At 44.1% G+C, this 17,245-nt stretch overlaps 1 protein-coding gene across 1 annotated transcript in view; it reads right to left on the reverse strand.

Annotated features, from left to right (window-relative positions):
• The window catches only part of LOC124594535 (protein Wnt-6), a 609,760-nt gene that overhangs the window by 160,878 nt on the left and 431,637 nt on the right, over positions 1 to 17,245 (reverse strand). Inside the window, exon 2 of the mRNA XM_047132908.1 lies at positions 5,617 to 5,837. Coding sequence (XP_046988864.1) covers positions 5,617 to 5,837 — 221 coding nt within the window. The remainder of the gene's footprint in view (positions 1 to 5,616; positions 5,838 to 17,245) is intronic.

Consider the following 17,245-nt stretch of genomic DNA (forward strand, 5'->3'; position numbering starts at 1 on the left):
AATTAACGAAGATGGCCATTTTAACTCTGCCAAATAGTAAAGCAACTGCTCTATCACTTACCAGTTACGCTTCCTTCTCTGTTCCTTTCTCTATGAGTCACGACACCTTCTTTTCCCTTATGTCCATTAACTGTATGTTATCATACTGCTCCTTCTTGCCCTCCTCCACCTCCTGCTCTGTTGCCCATTGGTGCAAGCGCTCACACATAACACCTACCTTCCCGCAATTTCAATATGTTGTTGTAGTTATCATGAACGAATGTAAACTGTATGTGTTTTTTATCTGTATTATAGTAAGTTTTAATATCTGAATTTAGTATAACATGTTCATCATAATATATGTAATATAACGTATGCAGAATACCTCGTTAGGAGTAAGAGAATGTCTGATGACCATAATTTTAGTAAGTTAAACAAATAAATAATTAAAAAATACTTCAGAGAAGACAGAGCGAGATTGCCTCGGGAATTGTCCTTCAAGTGCCTCAGGTGCCCGCACCAATCGCTCTTCGTTGATGATGGGCTATCTCCGCTGAATTTCGTAGTACAAGTATTAATGTCTTTCTGCTGTTTATCTTCTGAATGATTTTTTTAATAAAGTGATATTACAGATACTAACTTCAGTTTGACTGAAAGTTCCAGTATGGTTAGCATAGCTTTATAGTAATTAACTTTACGACAGGCGTTCAATAAGTAACGCAACACATTTTTTTTCCCTGAAAGCAGCCTGGTTTGATTCAGGATTCTAGTACACCATATTATTCCCCAAACTTTTTGCTACAAAATCCTATTTTTCAATATTATCTCCGTCCAATGCGACAGTCATCTCACCTTACTGGAAGGGCCCTTATGTTCGAAATGTTAAAATGCGTGTGAATTCCTAAGGAAACAAACTGCTGAGGTCATCGGTCGCTAGACTTCCACACTACTTAAACTAACTTATGCTAAGAACAACACACAAACCCATGCCCGAGGGAGGACTCGGACCTCCGGCTGCAGGGGCCGCGCAGTCCGTGACATGGCGCCTCAAACCTCGCGGCCACTCCGCGCAGCAAGGTGCCGTGTGCCCTCATGGTACCACTCTACAGGTCTACGACGGAGCCAACGACTTGCTGCATCACTAACTTCCCCATCATGCATCTATTGCTTCCCGCGGAGTGCATCCCTCATTGGGCCAAACACATGGAAGCTCTCTGTGGTCTTCTGATAGGAGGCGAGGAACGCAGCAGGCACACACCTGTGGGTACCCCAACTGATGGACGAATGTGTCAGCACTACAAACCGCAACGTCCAATTGAGCAGCGAGGTGTCTGATTATGATACGTCGATCATCTCGAATGAGAGTGTCCGCACGTTCCGACACTGCAGAACTCACAGCTGTGTGTGGCTGGCCGTCACGCGGGAGATAGGACAGGTTTGCGCGATCCTGTTGCGATGATGACAGACGCCTAGCCCAACGACTCATCGTGCGTTGTTCACTGCCATGTTTCCTTTAACATCCTTCAAGCGCCTATGAATATCTGCGATGCTCTGCCTTTCCACCAAAAGGAACTCAATGACAGGTCTCTGCTTGGAGCGAACCTCCATTACAGCCGCCCCTGTGAGGGCCACGTCACGTATAGAATCGCTATCTATCGAAACTTCAGGTAAAGATAGGGTCTGAAGCGGGAATATTCCGCGGTGTCCCGTAACAAAATTCCGCATTTTGCAACTAAAAACTGACGGAAAGAGTGTGTTGCATCACTTATTGAACGCCCCTCGTATTAATAGTTCAAGTTTAACGTTATTCACGTTACCACCTCTTTGTGTGGGAGTCCTGCAGAAGTATGTGCCTAGCAAAAATATAGGGGAGGGAAAGGAACCATCTTGGTACAACAATCATATTAGGAAGTTGCTGAAAAAGCAGAGAATTTTGCACAGTCGTTTTAAACGTAATAACTGCCCTGCTGACAAACCTAAATCATGCGAAATGAAAGCACCTGTCAGAAGGACAATGAGAGGTTCTTTTAACGAATTTGAAAGCAATAGTTTATCTGAAAATTCTAAAAATAACCCCAAAAATTTTGGTCGTACGTAAAATCTACGAACGCTACAAATAATTCAATACCTTCTTTTGCTGACAGTACGGGTAATGTAACTGATGATGATAAACAGAAGGCCGAAATTCTAAACTTAGCTTTCAAAAACACGTTTACAGTAGAGGACTGCAGCACCATCCCCCCTTTTCAGTTATTGAACAAAAGCAAGGATGGTTGACATAGTGTTTAGTGTATCTGGGATTGTAACACAGTTAAGATCCTTAGACGCCAGGAAGGCATCTGGCCCAGACGGTATCCCCGTAAGATTTTATGTTGACTATGCTACAAATATAGCACCATTCTTATCCATCATCTATCAGAGATCATTGGAACAGCGGAAAGTTCCACGGGACTGCAAGAAGGCCCAGGTCATAACAATCCATAAAAAGGGTAGAAAATCGGATGCACATAATTACCGGACAATTTCACAGACATCGATTTGTTGTAGAATCATGGATCACATTTTGTGTTCAGACATAATGACCTTTGTAGACTCTGAGAAGCTCATCTGCAGAAACGAGCACGGTTTTAGGAAACAGCGGTCATGCGAGACACAGCTGACCCTCTTTGTGCATGATATACAACAGGCTCTAGATACCGGCTCCCAAGTTGGTGCCATATTTCTCGACTTCCGAAAGGTGTTCGACTCATATCCGCACTGTCCCTTGCTCCAAAAAGTGAGCGCTTACGGTCTATCAGATGACATATGAGGTTGGACTGAAAGTCTTCTGACAGACAGGGAGCAGTATGTCGTCCTGAACGGGGCGATTTCGACAGAAACAAGCGTTAACTTCAGGTGTGCCCCAGGGCAGCGTAATAGGTCCGCTGCTTTTTACGATTTACATAAACGATCTGGTTGATGGTATTGACAGCGGCATTAGACTGTTTGCCGATGATGCTGTAGTCTACAGGAAAGTAGTATCACATGAAAGTTGTGAACAAATCAATGAGGATTTGCGTAAAATAAAAGCGTTGTGTAATGGCTGGCAGTTATCTCTCAATATTAGTAACTGTAACCAACTGCGTATAACAAGGCGAAAATCCCCATTAATGTACGGGTACAAAATAAATGCCCAGTCTTTGGAAGCGGTTAACATCCGTCAAGTATCTGGGTGTGACTATTCGAAATGATCTCGAATGGAATGATCAGATTACACAAGTAACGGGTAAGGCAAACTCTAGATTGCGGTTTATTGGTAGAATACTGAAGCGATGCAGTCCTTCAACAAAGGAAATATCTCACAATACGTTAGTTCGTTCAGTCTTGGAGTATTGTTCGTCTGTATGGGACCCCTACCAGTTGGGTCTGATTCAAGATATTGAGAAGGTCCAAAGAAGAGCGACAAGATTCGTGACTGGTAAATTTAGCCATCGCGAGAGCGTTACAAATCTTATAGAAAGTTTGAAGTGGGACACACTTTCAGATAGACGGTGCGCTAAACGAAAAGGGGTGCTCACTAAATTCCGGAATCCGATCTTCACCGAGGATGTAGAGCATATACAGGGTGAAACGTATTTAAACCGACAAACTCTAGGAGGTTGTAGGGGACATCAAAACGAATATTTTTCCTTAATGTCATTTTTTCTCATGAGGATTATTTACACCGGAGGAGGCCGTATTACGCTCTTCAGTTGTTAGAGGGCGTATTACGCTTTTCAGTTGTAGGCAACTGCTGTCCACTAGTGTAGTAGTGCATTGTCTCTGTTTACTAATGGAGCGATACACCTGGAGTGAGTACACTGATATGGTTGGTGCGTACTACGTAGCGCACCACAATAGACGAGCTGCATAGCCAGTTTATCGAAAACAATATCCTAATCGCCGTATCCCGCATCATACGACCTTTGCTGCTGTGTACCAACGTCTGCGTGAGACCGGGTCATTTAGCAGATTACCTGGACAGGGACGCTGTCGCACGGTAAGAATGCTGCAATTTGAGGAAGCTGTCTTGCAGTATGTGGAACGGGATCCTTCAATCAGCACTCGTGGAATTGGACGTAACATGGGGACGAATCAGACGAATGTAAGAACAGTCCTTCGAGAGCAATTGTTACGTCCATTTCACTTACAGCGTGTCCGCAACCTGGGACCAGTTGATTAGCCACCCAGACAGTTTTCGCAGTGGTACCTGGAACAGTGTGAAATGCATCCTACATTTCCATCCTCTGTGTTTTTACCGACGAAGCAACGCTCGGGCGTGATGGAGTCTTCAACATGCACAATTCGCATGTTTTGAGTGAGGATAACCCACATGCCACAGTTACTAGCGCTCATTAAGTGCGGTTCTTCGTCAGTGTGTGGGTCGGTGTTGTTGGGGACTGTTTAATTGGACCGTATCTGCTACCTAGGCCATTAAATGGCAGGCACTATTACAATTTTCTCGCCAGAGCATTGCCAGAATTGCTGGAAGACGTCCCGCTCCCTACAAGACAACGCATGTGGTTCCAACATGACGGGGCGCCGGCACATATCAGTCATCGTGTGCGTCGATTTCTGGACCGACGGTTCCCAGAAACGTGGACTGGCAGAGGTGGTCCTGTACCATGGCCTGCTCGATCCCCAGATATGTCCCCTCTGGACTTTTTTGTGTGGGGAGAAATGCGCAACCTTGTTTATGCAACTCCTGTTGCATCAGAAGAGGATCTGATTGCTCAGATAGTAGTAGAAGCAGCAGGAAGAATTCAGGATACACCTGTGGTTTTTACACGTGTCAGACACAACATGATCCGACAGTGTAAACTTTTTTTTTTTTTTTTTTTTTTTTTTAACGGCTCTGAGCACTATGGGACTTAACATCTACGGTCATCAGTCCCCTAGAACTTAGAACTACTTAAACCTAATTAACCTAAGGACAGCACACAACACCCAGCCATCACGAGGCAGAGAAAATCCCTGACCCCGCCGGGAATCGAACCCGGGAACCCGGGCGTGGGAAGCGAGAACGCTACCGCATGACCACGAGATGCGGGCGTGTAACCTTTGTTTACGTGTCAATGGAGGCATTTTTGAAAATGTACTGTAACTGAAATTGGGTTGTGTTAATGTATTGTCTCTTGGACATAAAAAAATGGAAAAGTGTTTGATGGTTTAATTAATTTGCCGCCAGAGAAATCTTCCTCTACCGGTTTAAATACTCCTCATAGGAAAAAATGACATTAGGGAAAAATATTTATTTTGATGTCCCCTACAACCTCCCAGAGTTTGACGGTGGGCGGAGAGGTGGGGCGGGGAGGGGGGGGGGTGAAATATGACTTTGGCGCGAATTGTGCCCTCCGCCACACACCGCTTGGTGGCTAGCGGAGTATATACGTAGATGTAGATGTAGATGTAGAGTCTCCACTGCCTGTGCTAGTCCATCTTCTTCCACGCTGCATGTAGCCTACCTACCTCCTGTCGTTGTGGAGTGGAGTGGGGAACCTTCTCTACCTTCCCTAATGTTTGTGACTAGTGCTGATACAGAAGCTGACACAGCCCTGCACGAAATACCCGCGGTGCGGCACGCACTCCGCCAGGTGCAGACACACTGCGTGTACGCACCTCTCATCAGCACCTTGCGCAGGCTGCGGCGCACGGCGGTGCAGTTCCAGCGGCGGTTGCGGAACTGGAATTGGCACTCGCGCGTGCCCAGCGCCACCCCCTTGGAGATCTCCTTGAGCAGCGCCGGCTCCTTGCGGCAGATCTCGGCCAGCCGGCCGCGCAGCCGCCGCGTCTTCTTGCAGATCATGGTCGGGTCCAGCACCACGTGACTGCCCGCGGCCCTGCCAGCAGAAACGTCACACTTTCACACAGCTGCCTCGGCGAACTGAGAAAGGCGCCGCCACGGTTTTAGAGCCCTTGTTACTCGAACGAATTGCTTGTCTCAATCGACTATTCGTGGCAAGTGAGTCTACTCTGCCTCTGGCGTTATTCCTGTACTAAGTCTCGTCTGTCACGAACAGTCGTTTTCTTTTAAAATACAGCGCCAAAATAGTGCGTGTCGTAAGAGCAAGAATGACAACATAACTTAGTATTGACAAAACAAAAATCATAGCGGATAATTTTGACAAAATGTTGTATGGCTGATTTTCCACGCTCCTGAGAACTGAAAGAGTAAGAAAAGCGTCATCCAAACATTTCAAAGCATCTCAGTTTTATGTAATACTAGAGAAGAAACCCATCGTTGTCCAGGTATTTATTTATAGTTGTGTGTCCATGCCTGCATACACAGCATCTGGCCATGCGATGAATGTTTATGACGTCATAGCTCATGAACTATGAGTCGTACAATGATACGATTTTGCACTTACATTCAGTGGTATATGTACACACTATCTGTAAAATATGTCGCGAATACAGGTGATAGTAAAGAAGTAATAAATTATAACGCCATGCTTCATGTTGTACTCTTACTGCGTGAACGGGGGAAAAGTAGTAAATGATTCTTCATTTTATCATTTTTTATGGATTGTCAACGAGAAAGAATTACTTAAAGATTCTAAATTATACGCAAAGTTTGTTCCAAGTCACTAGGTGATCTTATTCTCAATGAATAAAGGCTGGGAATTCACATGTCGCGGCCTACACTGATTTTTCTCCCCCACCCTTACCCTTTTGATAGGTAGGTGGGTCTTACGTAGACAGCGATTGTCACCTGACAGTAAATGACATGTGTACCAAGTTCCCTTAAAATTGGTCCAGTGGTTTAGGAGGAGATGTGGAAGACACACACACACACACACACACACACACACACACACACACACACACACACATATTAATAAATACATTCTTACAGTATGTATGGATTTATAAGGCAGTAAACAGCGCATTTTTGCTTTATCCTTTATGTCTTGATTTCTTTCGAAGTGTCTAATACCATTACTATTTTCCTCGTGAAACGGATATGACTTTCACTGTTCAAACAATTTTCAGTATTACATTTATCCACTGACATTCTTGCTTACGCACAGCGTAGGCTTTTCCTTCGCGCAAATATTGTAAAACTTAGATACCTGATTGCTCTCAGACAGTTCATCTCTCTTGTGGAAATACATTAACAGGAAAAATACAGGTCCATCGAGAAACCTTCACAATATGCCATGGAAATGCCTTGTGGCTAGGGTCTCCCATCGGGTAAACCGTTCGTTTGGTGCAAGTCTTTCGAGTTGTCGCCACTTCGGCGACTTGCGCGTCGATGGGAATGAAATGAGGATGATAAGGACAACACAACACCCAGTTCCTGAGCGGAGAAAGTCACCGACCCAACCGGGAATCGAACCCGGGCCGTTCGGTACGACATTCCGTGGCGCAGACCACTCAGCTGCCAGGGGCGGACACAATATGTCATGAAAACAGAGCAAACAACAAAATAAAGATTAAGAAAACTTAAAATACATTATTACGACAGGAATGAGTTCGATGAGATTAGGTTAACTTCCTATGTTAATAGGCGAAGTCACAGTCCCTTGTTTCCGCGTGTGCGCAGTCTGCAACATATTCAAGGTTTTTGACCTCCACACTCGGTACACTCAGTTGATTATTGACGTCATTGACGCACAATGATAAGTTGATTATGGCCAGAAAGTCGGAGGTGCGAACCGGGCTTAAACGAGCCTTTGCCGTTTTCAGTCCTCTATGCAACAGATAAAAGGACAAAACTATGTACAACATTCACTGTCGGTCATTAAAACTGCAACATCCGGAATGATAGAAATCAAGAAATTTTGCTTCCTGTGGGTGGACAGTGTAACAGTAAGAAAATGACATCTGGCTTTAAAGTAACGAGACATTGCTGTGAAACATTGTGTTTCGGAAACATACGTATTTAGTTACTGTCACCCTCAATATATGCCCCTGTTCTATTCCTACAACGAAACCATGTGAATTTTCCATTGATCGAAACACTGCTGGAAGCCTTCCCCTGCGGGCTCCTTGATGACACGCGCCGCTTTTTTCCCTTACTGCTTCAAAGGACTCAAATCTTGCAGTTTGACCTTGGGAAATCGATAAAAGTCACACGGCGCCCGGTCAGGCCAATAAGGTGGGTATTCTAAGGCTGGGATGCTCTGCTTGGCTAGAAACGTCTTAACAGACAATGCGGCATGAGCCGGTCCGTTGTCTTCATTTAGAATCCATAACTTATTCTTCCACGATGCGGATCTTTTTTTTTCTTATTTGAGCATGAACCTTAAGGTAGTAACGTTGATTAACAGTCTGGCCTTCTGGAATATAGTAAAGATACGCAATGCCATTAATATCGAAAAGAATAATCACCGCTTTGAATTTTGATGTGCTCATTCGAGCTTTTTTCGCACTCGGTGTCATCTTCAGTATGTTCTCCGCCATCTTGGAAACGCTTAAGCCACTCAAAAACTCGCATATGTGATAAATAGCGTTCGCCATACACTTCCTTTACAAAGTAAAGTATAGATTTCAGCATTTCTCCAATTTTAATGTGAAACATCACGACAGTTCGTAGCTGTGCTATTACACTTACCATTTTTCCGGCAAAATAAAATAAACAGGTCTTGCACAAAAGAAGGCCGCGGTTACACTGATTTGTCTACAGACACCAGAGATGACACATTCGCTGAGAAGGCTTCACGCTTCAAAACTACTGGTGTTTCATTTTTGGTGCATGCATACTCACTGTGTGCAGCATCAGTCCCGTTATTTTACAGCCACACCTCACAATTAAATTTGTAGGTGATTTGGGAGTATACACGGTGGGAAATTTAGAATCTAGAGCTGCTACTTCTAGTTACAGCAAAGGCTGTAAATCCACTGGGTGTGGAATCGAATAAAGTCTAGATGTCAGATAAGGGTACCTCATTCCGTGCTGCTTGAACTCTGTGCTAGAGTTCGTCAGCGTAGTGGCTGATAACTGGTGGCGTGCCAGTCTCACGTCAAGCCACAGCTCATGTTTTCAGAAATCTACAGAACATGTTGGCCAGAACAACAGTCAAACGGAGCGTGCGGTCTTTCGTTATCTTATTGAAAGATAATTGCACGAAGACCTGAAAGGCAGAGCACTACCGTCGGACTTAACACGTCATAAACGTAACGCCTATTCAGATTATCTGCTGTGCCAGTCAGAAGTGTCCGAGTTGCATAGCCACTGGTTCAAAAATGGTACAAATGGCTCTGAGCACTATGGGACTTAACTTCTGAGGTCATCAGTCCACTAGAACTTAGAATTACTTAAACCTAACTAACCTAAGGACATCACACACATCCATGCCCGAGGCAGGATTCGAACCTGCGACCGTAGCGGTCGCGCGGTTCCAGACTGTAGCGCCTATAACTGCTAGGCCACCCCGGCCGGCATAGTCACTGGTACCCCATAGCAGCACGACAGGTGCAGGGTGCTTATGATGGTAACGAATGCAATCTGACAACGTTTCTTCACCTCGAAACCTCCACACGCACATGTCCATCGTGGTGTGTAAGCCGACCCGAAACTCATCTGAAAGACGACGTGGTGCCACCTCTGTGTCCAGTATTGTGGTTGGATTCAACAGTGTAGTTGCTCATCTCTCAGATGACGCGTCATGCTAGCAACAGTCCTTGGTGCTTCAGACGTAACACGTGCGGCAGTCAAATGGGCGACATGGGAAGCCTGGGAGTACCATGTTACGTAACGAACCATGAAAGCGGGAGTGCGCAATCTAGACAACAAACCTATGCCATTGACTCTGATATCGACGTTTCGTCGAGATGGCATCGGTGAACAGCGTGCTGTTGCTGTAAGGGCGTTTTTCGAAAACAACGATAGCTACGTAGCCGCACAACGTGTACGAGTATTTCGTACACATTTTACTCTCGCACGTCATCCCCCAGTCCCGTCGGCACATGCTATCAAAGTGTGGGTATATAACGTTGAGGAAACGTATGATATCATGCGAAAGGTAGGTGGAAGTGCAAAACTCCTGTGACCACCAAAGAATGTTGCAAGAGTGGAAAAAGCCTTCAGCCGAAGTCTCAGGCGTTCTGCACACAAGAATGGGCTGCAACTTGACATAGTGGATCGCAGTGAATGGCGAATATTGCACAAGATACTGCAGTACGACACTTGCGAAGAACAGACAGTGCAAAAACTGGAGGTGGACAAGTTACCAAAGAAACTGAACTTTTGCCGAGAGTTATGGAACTCATCAACGACAATCCAGGCCTGTGCGACAATCTGATCATGAGCGATGAGACCAATTTCTGTGTGTCAAGTTTTGTTAACAAACAAGGTTCAGACACTGGTCAGGTGAGACTCCTGAAATGCTTCATGAAACGCCACTACACAGTCAGAAAGCGCTAGTATGGTGCGGCGTATATGTTTTAGAATGAAGAGCATTAATTTTTTTAGACGATCGCGACAATGCTCTTACTGTGAATACAGAACGTTGCGTTCACATGTTGGACGATTTTCTAGTGCGACAGCTTGCTTACCTCCCTGTGAATGTAAATACAGTCTTTCAACAAGGCGGGGCCACATGCATACCTCGCTGCAGTCCATTAACGCGCTGGAGAAAATATTTCCCGGTCATCTGATCTCCAAAACTGGGACATTTCCTGGCCTCCAAGATCCCCTGACCCTTCAGCGTGTGAGTTCTTCCTTTGGGGTCATTTGAAAGCTCAAATCTTCCGGTGTAATCTACCACACACCATCCAGGAAATGGAGGATCAAATTCGGAAGGAATAACTCCAGTACCAGTCTTGCATGATATGATGTCTGAGTTCCGTAAAAGACTTGAAATGTATGTGAAGGAAATAATTTCCACCCACGTGACGTCATTTTCAAGTGATGTGCATTTTAAATTGCAAGAGATGTAAATTCTTGTTGTATTTGTTGTATATTGCTGTGAATAAATCTGTAGCGCTGGTGGAGGTTTCAAAATCGCCCGTTTCACTGCCGCGCCTGTTATTTAGCACATTTATGGAGGAGAAAATGCAGTGAAAGTGTAAAACTAATTAATTCCTTAACAGAGATGTGTGACAAATTTTATCACAGGTTCGTTTAGTAAGAGCGAGAGTGTCATCGTCAAGCTCATCCCATTAAGCGGAAGAATGGCGTGGTGAATAAAGGGAAGGTTTGCTATTAAAATTTTGAGGATGTTATTTCCAAGGAAATCCGAGTAACATAACCTTCCTGACAAAAAAAGATATGGTCGGATGTGAACGTAATCTCGTACACGTACACACTGTCGGCTGGTATTTAAATGATGAGAGTTGCAATTCTCTGTGCCAGTAGGAACGGCTGCCACAATTCAATTCTGTGGTTTGTGTTTAGTATTGGAGCCAGGACAGGTAGGGTATACAAAATGATTCAGGAGGAATGTCACATAATTTGTGAGGTCATTCTACATGTGAAAATGAAGCGAAAAAGTCCTGCGAACAAGGGTCTGATTTTCGACAGAACTAGCGTGGGTGGAAGGCAACATACATCCATGAATCAATATGATGGTAAGTGTGAATATTTTTACCGTAATGCCGTGTAGGCGCTGTGGTAGACAAAGTATTGGTGGAACAGATGACTAAGCCATCCTACAGGAGGTGTGGGGGTTCTCCAGCCAACGGCACACTGTGATGTCGCCCTGAGGCAACAGCTGCAAGTGGACCCCCTGTGCAATCCTGGATTGGATCAGTTAGCAGTCGTGAGGCCGTATGCGTGTCGTGCTTGACTGTTTAATTTAGCAAGACCACTGTGTCCGTGAATAGCAACATGCTGCATATGTTCACTGTTGCAGAATACACAGACATGCTGTTTGTGTACGGGTCCTTCAATGGCAATGTCCTTGCAACTGTGACAAAAAAACCAGATTGCCTGATCGACGAACACCCTGTGCTAGGGTATTTCACGGAGGTTTTCAAACGATACCTGAATCCAGAACAATACCCAGTATACATGTAACATCAGAATGTGAGGTCATTCAGTCTGTTTAGGGAATAAGACATTGCAATGGTAAAACGGAGTCCCATCACCAGTACACACTGGATTGGCCGTCAGCTCGATATTCCACAAATGCGAGTGTGGCGTAAGTTATATTCTGAGGTCTTCTACATATTCCATGTGCAGCCTGTGCAACATCTGCATCCAGGTGACTTAGTTAGTAGACAACAATTTTGTGAAGGGTTGGCAGTACACTAGGGAAACAATATTCCAAGTTAGGTTCTCAATGAACGTCTGGTGAGGTATGACTGATGGCCTGGTGATAGGGCCTGTGTTCCTGCCAGATTGCATGACAGCCGCACCATACACACATTTTTTTATAGAAAACCTGTCTGCAGTTTCTTAAGACGTGGCACTAGACCAACGATGGCAAATGTACTTGCAACATGATGGATCACCGATTCGTTGTACCAGATAAGCTTCCTCGACGGTGGATTGGCCGTGCCAGATCCACTAACTGGCCTGTCAGATCACCCGACCTAACCCCATTATAATTCTGCTTATTGGATTGGTTAAAGGGGGATGCATACACTACGAAGGTGGATACACTTGAAGAACTTGTCGCTCAGATTAGCAACGCTCTTGCCCGCATCAGAGCCTGTTGAGGTGATGTTCGACTCATTGAGATTGATTGGGGACGTTTTGAACAACTCTTGTAGGATGGATCAGCCATCTGCACCACCATTATTCTGTCCAACCCAGCATTTCGGTAAGTAATGTCCGTACTTGCCTTGGATGTGTGTAGCCCTCAACTCGCCCCAGTTGCATAACGACAGAAAGTCAGACACATGTTCATAGCATTTTTTCGATTTATGTCGACATGTAGAATCATCTCACAAATTATGCGACGTTCCTCCTGAACCACCCTGTATAAGGAGCATGAACAGCATCAGATGCTGAGTGATCACTTTGAAGGAAACGGAGATGCGCCGTACACGTGTGAGACACCGTTATGAGCACCTCACAGAGTTTGAAACGGGCCTCATTGTGGGTCTCAATTTGGTCAGCTCGTAGTATTGTGCAACATTGTGCATTCAGATCTACAAGTCGCCCAATGTTCGACTACGTCCTCAAGGTTCTGACAGATGTGACCACCACAAGGGAGGATCGCCGTATTGTGCATTAAGCACATCATAGCTCCATCACATCTGCGCCTACCATAGACTGAAGTATGTCATTGTTAAAACACTACGTAAAAAAGGGGATACGTCTGATGTCAACAACTACCGCCCAATCTCTCTTCTGACTGCCTTGTCCTAAATTCTTGAAAAAGTAATGTATTGTAGAGTAGCTTCACACCTTTGTAAAAATAAAGTTTCAACAAAATGTCAGTTTGGTTTCCAGAAGGGTTTTTCAACGGAAAATGCTATATATACTTTCACTAACGAAATATTAAATGCTCTGAGTAACCGGAAGTCACCAGTTGGGATTTTTGTGATCTATCGAAGGCTTTTGATTGTGTAAATCATGGAATGCTTCTAGATAAGCTCAAGTACTGTGGTATGAATGGGACAGCGCTCAAATGATTTAAATCATACCTAACTGGAAGAGTGCAGAAAGTTGAAATTAACAGTTCACATAATATGCAAAAAACTGGTGATTTCTCAAACTGGGGAACAATCAAGAATGGGGTGCCACAAGGTTCGGTCTTGGGTCCTCTGTTGTTCTTAATATATATTAATGACTTGCCATTCTTTATTCACGAAGTTGCAAAACTGGTACTTTTTGCCGATGGTACAAGTATAGCTATCACACCCAACAGAAAAGAATTAACTGGTGAAATTGTAAACGATGTTTTTCGGGGAATCTTTAAGTGGTTCTCAGCAAATGGGCTCTCATTAAACTTTGACAAAACACACTATATACAGTTCCACACAGTAAATGGAATGACACCATTAATAAATATAGACTTCGATTAGAAATCGGTAGCTAAGGTAGAATATTCAAAATTTCTAGGTGTATGCATTGATGAGGGGTTGAACTGGAAAAAAACATACTGAGGATGTGCTGAAACGTTTGAGTTCAGCTACTTATGCTATTAGGGTCATTGCAAATTTTGGTGATATACATTTGAGTAAATTAGCTTACCACGCCAATTTTCATTCTCTGCTTTCGCATGCCATCGTATTCTGGGGTAACTCATCATTGAGTAAAAGAGTATTCATTGAACAAAAGCGTGTAATCAGAATAACTGCTGGAGCTCATCCAAGATCATCCTGCAGACACTTATTTAAAGAGCTAGAGGTCTTCACTGTAGCCTCACAATATATATATTCACTTATGAAATTTGTTATTAACAACCCGAACGAATTCAAAAGTAATAGCAGTGTACATGGCTACAACACTAGGAGAAAGGACGATCTTCACTACTCAAGGTTACATCTAACTTTGGCTCAGAAGGGGGTAAATTATGCTGCCACAAAAGTCTTTGGTCACTTACCTAATAGCATCAAAAGTCTGACAGATAGCCATATAGCATTTAAAAGGAAATTAAAAGAATTTCTTAAAGCCAACTCCTTCTACTCATTACATGAATTTATGGATATAGTAAGTGGGTAATTTCCAAACCCCCACAAAAAAAATTAAAAATATTGAGTGTCAAGTCAAATTTTGTGTAATGTAATATCTTGTATAGGTACCTTTTATTAACCTGACACGTTCCACATTATTACGAAGTGTCGTATTCATGATCTATGGAACAAGTACGAATCTAATCTAATCTAATCCGAGAGTCCATGCAACATTCTGTGTCATTTCGCACCATTGGTCGGAGACTAACGTAAGTAGGCAAATACTGGCCCTGACGGTAACAACACAACACAAACGGCGGTGTCTGCAGTAGTGCCATGACCAGGAAGTATGGACTGCTGATGAACGGCGTCTTACTGTGTTCAGCGATGAATCGTGGATCTGCACTATCTCGGATGGCCATCGTCGGCGGTTAAAGCGGCGTCCTGGGGAGAGACCCCATTATTCCATTGTTGTGGGGAGTCACAGCGGTGATACTCCTGGCGTAGTGGTATAAAGAGTCGGCGGATACGACTTGAGGTCACGGCTGGTAGGTCTCCTGATTAAGGGAACTCCGTCGGCACAACGATACATCATGGCCATATGTTTACTCTCACGCGACCAGTAGCTTAGTGCCATTCATCTATGGGAGAACCCTCGTCCAGAAATGACAAGTGTCTCTATGAACTGTCTGTGCGAATTTCGGGTAATCCCGTGGTCATCAAGGTCCTCAGGTGTGGCCGCGACAGAAAAAGTGTGGGACCAGTACCGGGGCTACCCCATCCCTGTGCCAGTATCCAGAATATCAATGACCAGTTACAACAGTGGTGGGACAGCTTACCTTAGGAGAGGATACAACTGATTTATGACACCCTTCCCAAACGATTCAGTGCATGCGTAGACGCCAGGGGGATGCTTCGTCTTAGGGACAAGTGTACTCATACTGCCTACCTCTTTGTGAATTTGACTCGATTTTGTTATCATTGAAATAACATTCCACAGACTCTCAATTCGCGAAGTTTCACTTCGTCTCCTCCTCACCTTCAGGGTGCTTTACATTTTTTTTTTTTTTGTCAGTTTGTGTATCATTTGCTCTTGAGAAACATCACGAAATTACTATGACATTAAATTAATGAATCTCGAACTAACACGGAGGCTGAACCGACATTCGTTTGTGCCACGTACCATTTGCGAACAGAGCAGAATTGGGGAGAATGAATGTGGCGGATCAAGTGCCCTCTACCGTACATTTTAAGGTGAAATGGATCAAATGACCCTGAGCACTATAGGACTTAACTTCTGAGGTCATCAGTCCCCTAGAACTTAGAACTACTTAAACCTAACTAACCAAAGGACATCACACACATCCATGCACGAGGCAGGATTCGAACCTGCGACCGTAGCGGTCGCGCGGCTCCAGACTGTAGCGCACAGAACCGCTCGGCCACCCTGGTCGGCTTTTAAGGTGAATTGCGGGGTGTAGATGTAAGCACTGATTCGATGTAAAGCCAGATGTTCTGAATCATCAAATAGTAGATCCTTGTGCATCTTTATTGCCAACTTTTTAAGTAATAATGCATATTGCTAACGCCAATAAACATAGAAAACTCAAGTCCAGTTCACGGCTACTGTCTTTAGTTTAAGTGCTCAGGGATGTTCAGAACTACGGTTGAATTATTTGTGTGGAAGGATCACTCTATCCCAGCTACGTTGTATCCCAAGTGGAGTGTTTATCTTTTCTGCCTGGAATCTGGATATTGGTGAGGCAGACAGGCAGACCTCTTTCTTAACTATGAAGTGCAGGTTTAGTCCGACTAAGATGACTAAACAGTGTTAGGCGTATCAAGAACGTGTCCACTACTATAGCGAGACCATCTTTGGCAAGACATCAACTATCTTGCAGATCCCTAACTTGTGACACGGTTCTCAATCGCGAAGTATGCATGAATGTGGAACGGGGAATAAGTACTGATACGTAAGTATTCAGGAGTATGTCCCTGTTCCCTGGCAGGTTGACAGGCCCTAGACGAGAGTCACTAGGGTCGAGAAGAGGCGAAAACAAGTCTTGGGATACGGCGACACGAAGCCGGCAGTGCCACTGCATTAACATTCCACGGTGTCATATCGTTCATCACTGGGCGCCTGATTTCGTAAAACGAAGTTGACGGTATGTGTTTGAAGTAGTCTGCCAAAGATCGTTGATTCTACAGATAACCAGCTATGAAAATAACTTCGTTGAAAATATGACACTGTCTAATGATCCACTTCTACTTTTAGAAAGTACAGATTGAGTCCGACTACCTCGTTCGAAGAATTCCTACTTGAATATTACGGAGATGATGAATGACGGACAACACCTGTCGCCTGAGGGAGTGCCGCTAGTCCCAGAGGGGCATGCGCTGCTGTGTGGGTTGGACTACGGAGGTAGTGCAGATTACTAAAAAGTTCAAAAACAGGTAAATGTAGTAATTAGACAGCTCTACGATGAAAATATGTTTAATGAAAGTGGCTTCTTCTTGTGGTTTTTAGTATCCTGGAAGCTAGAGTGATAACAAAAAGGAACAGGTCACCTGTCATTTATTTATTTATTTATTTATTTGCAACGAATCCTTAATATTTAAAAATTCATTCTACTGATTTTAAAGGTCATGTGCCATAACATTCGATAATATTATCAAGTTAAAATTTCGGTGGCAGTGGCTGCACTGATTAATATATCATACGAAGATCCACTTTTTG

Source organism: Schistocerca americana, chromosome 2 (genome assembly GCF_021461395.2).
Source record: "Schistocerca americana isolate TAMUIC-IGC-003095 chromosome 2, iqSchAmer2.1, whole genome shotgun sequence".
Classification (NCBI taxonomy): Eukaryota; Metazoa; Arthropoda; class Insecta; order Orthoptera; family Acrididae; genus Schistocerca; species Schistocerca americana.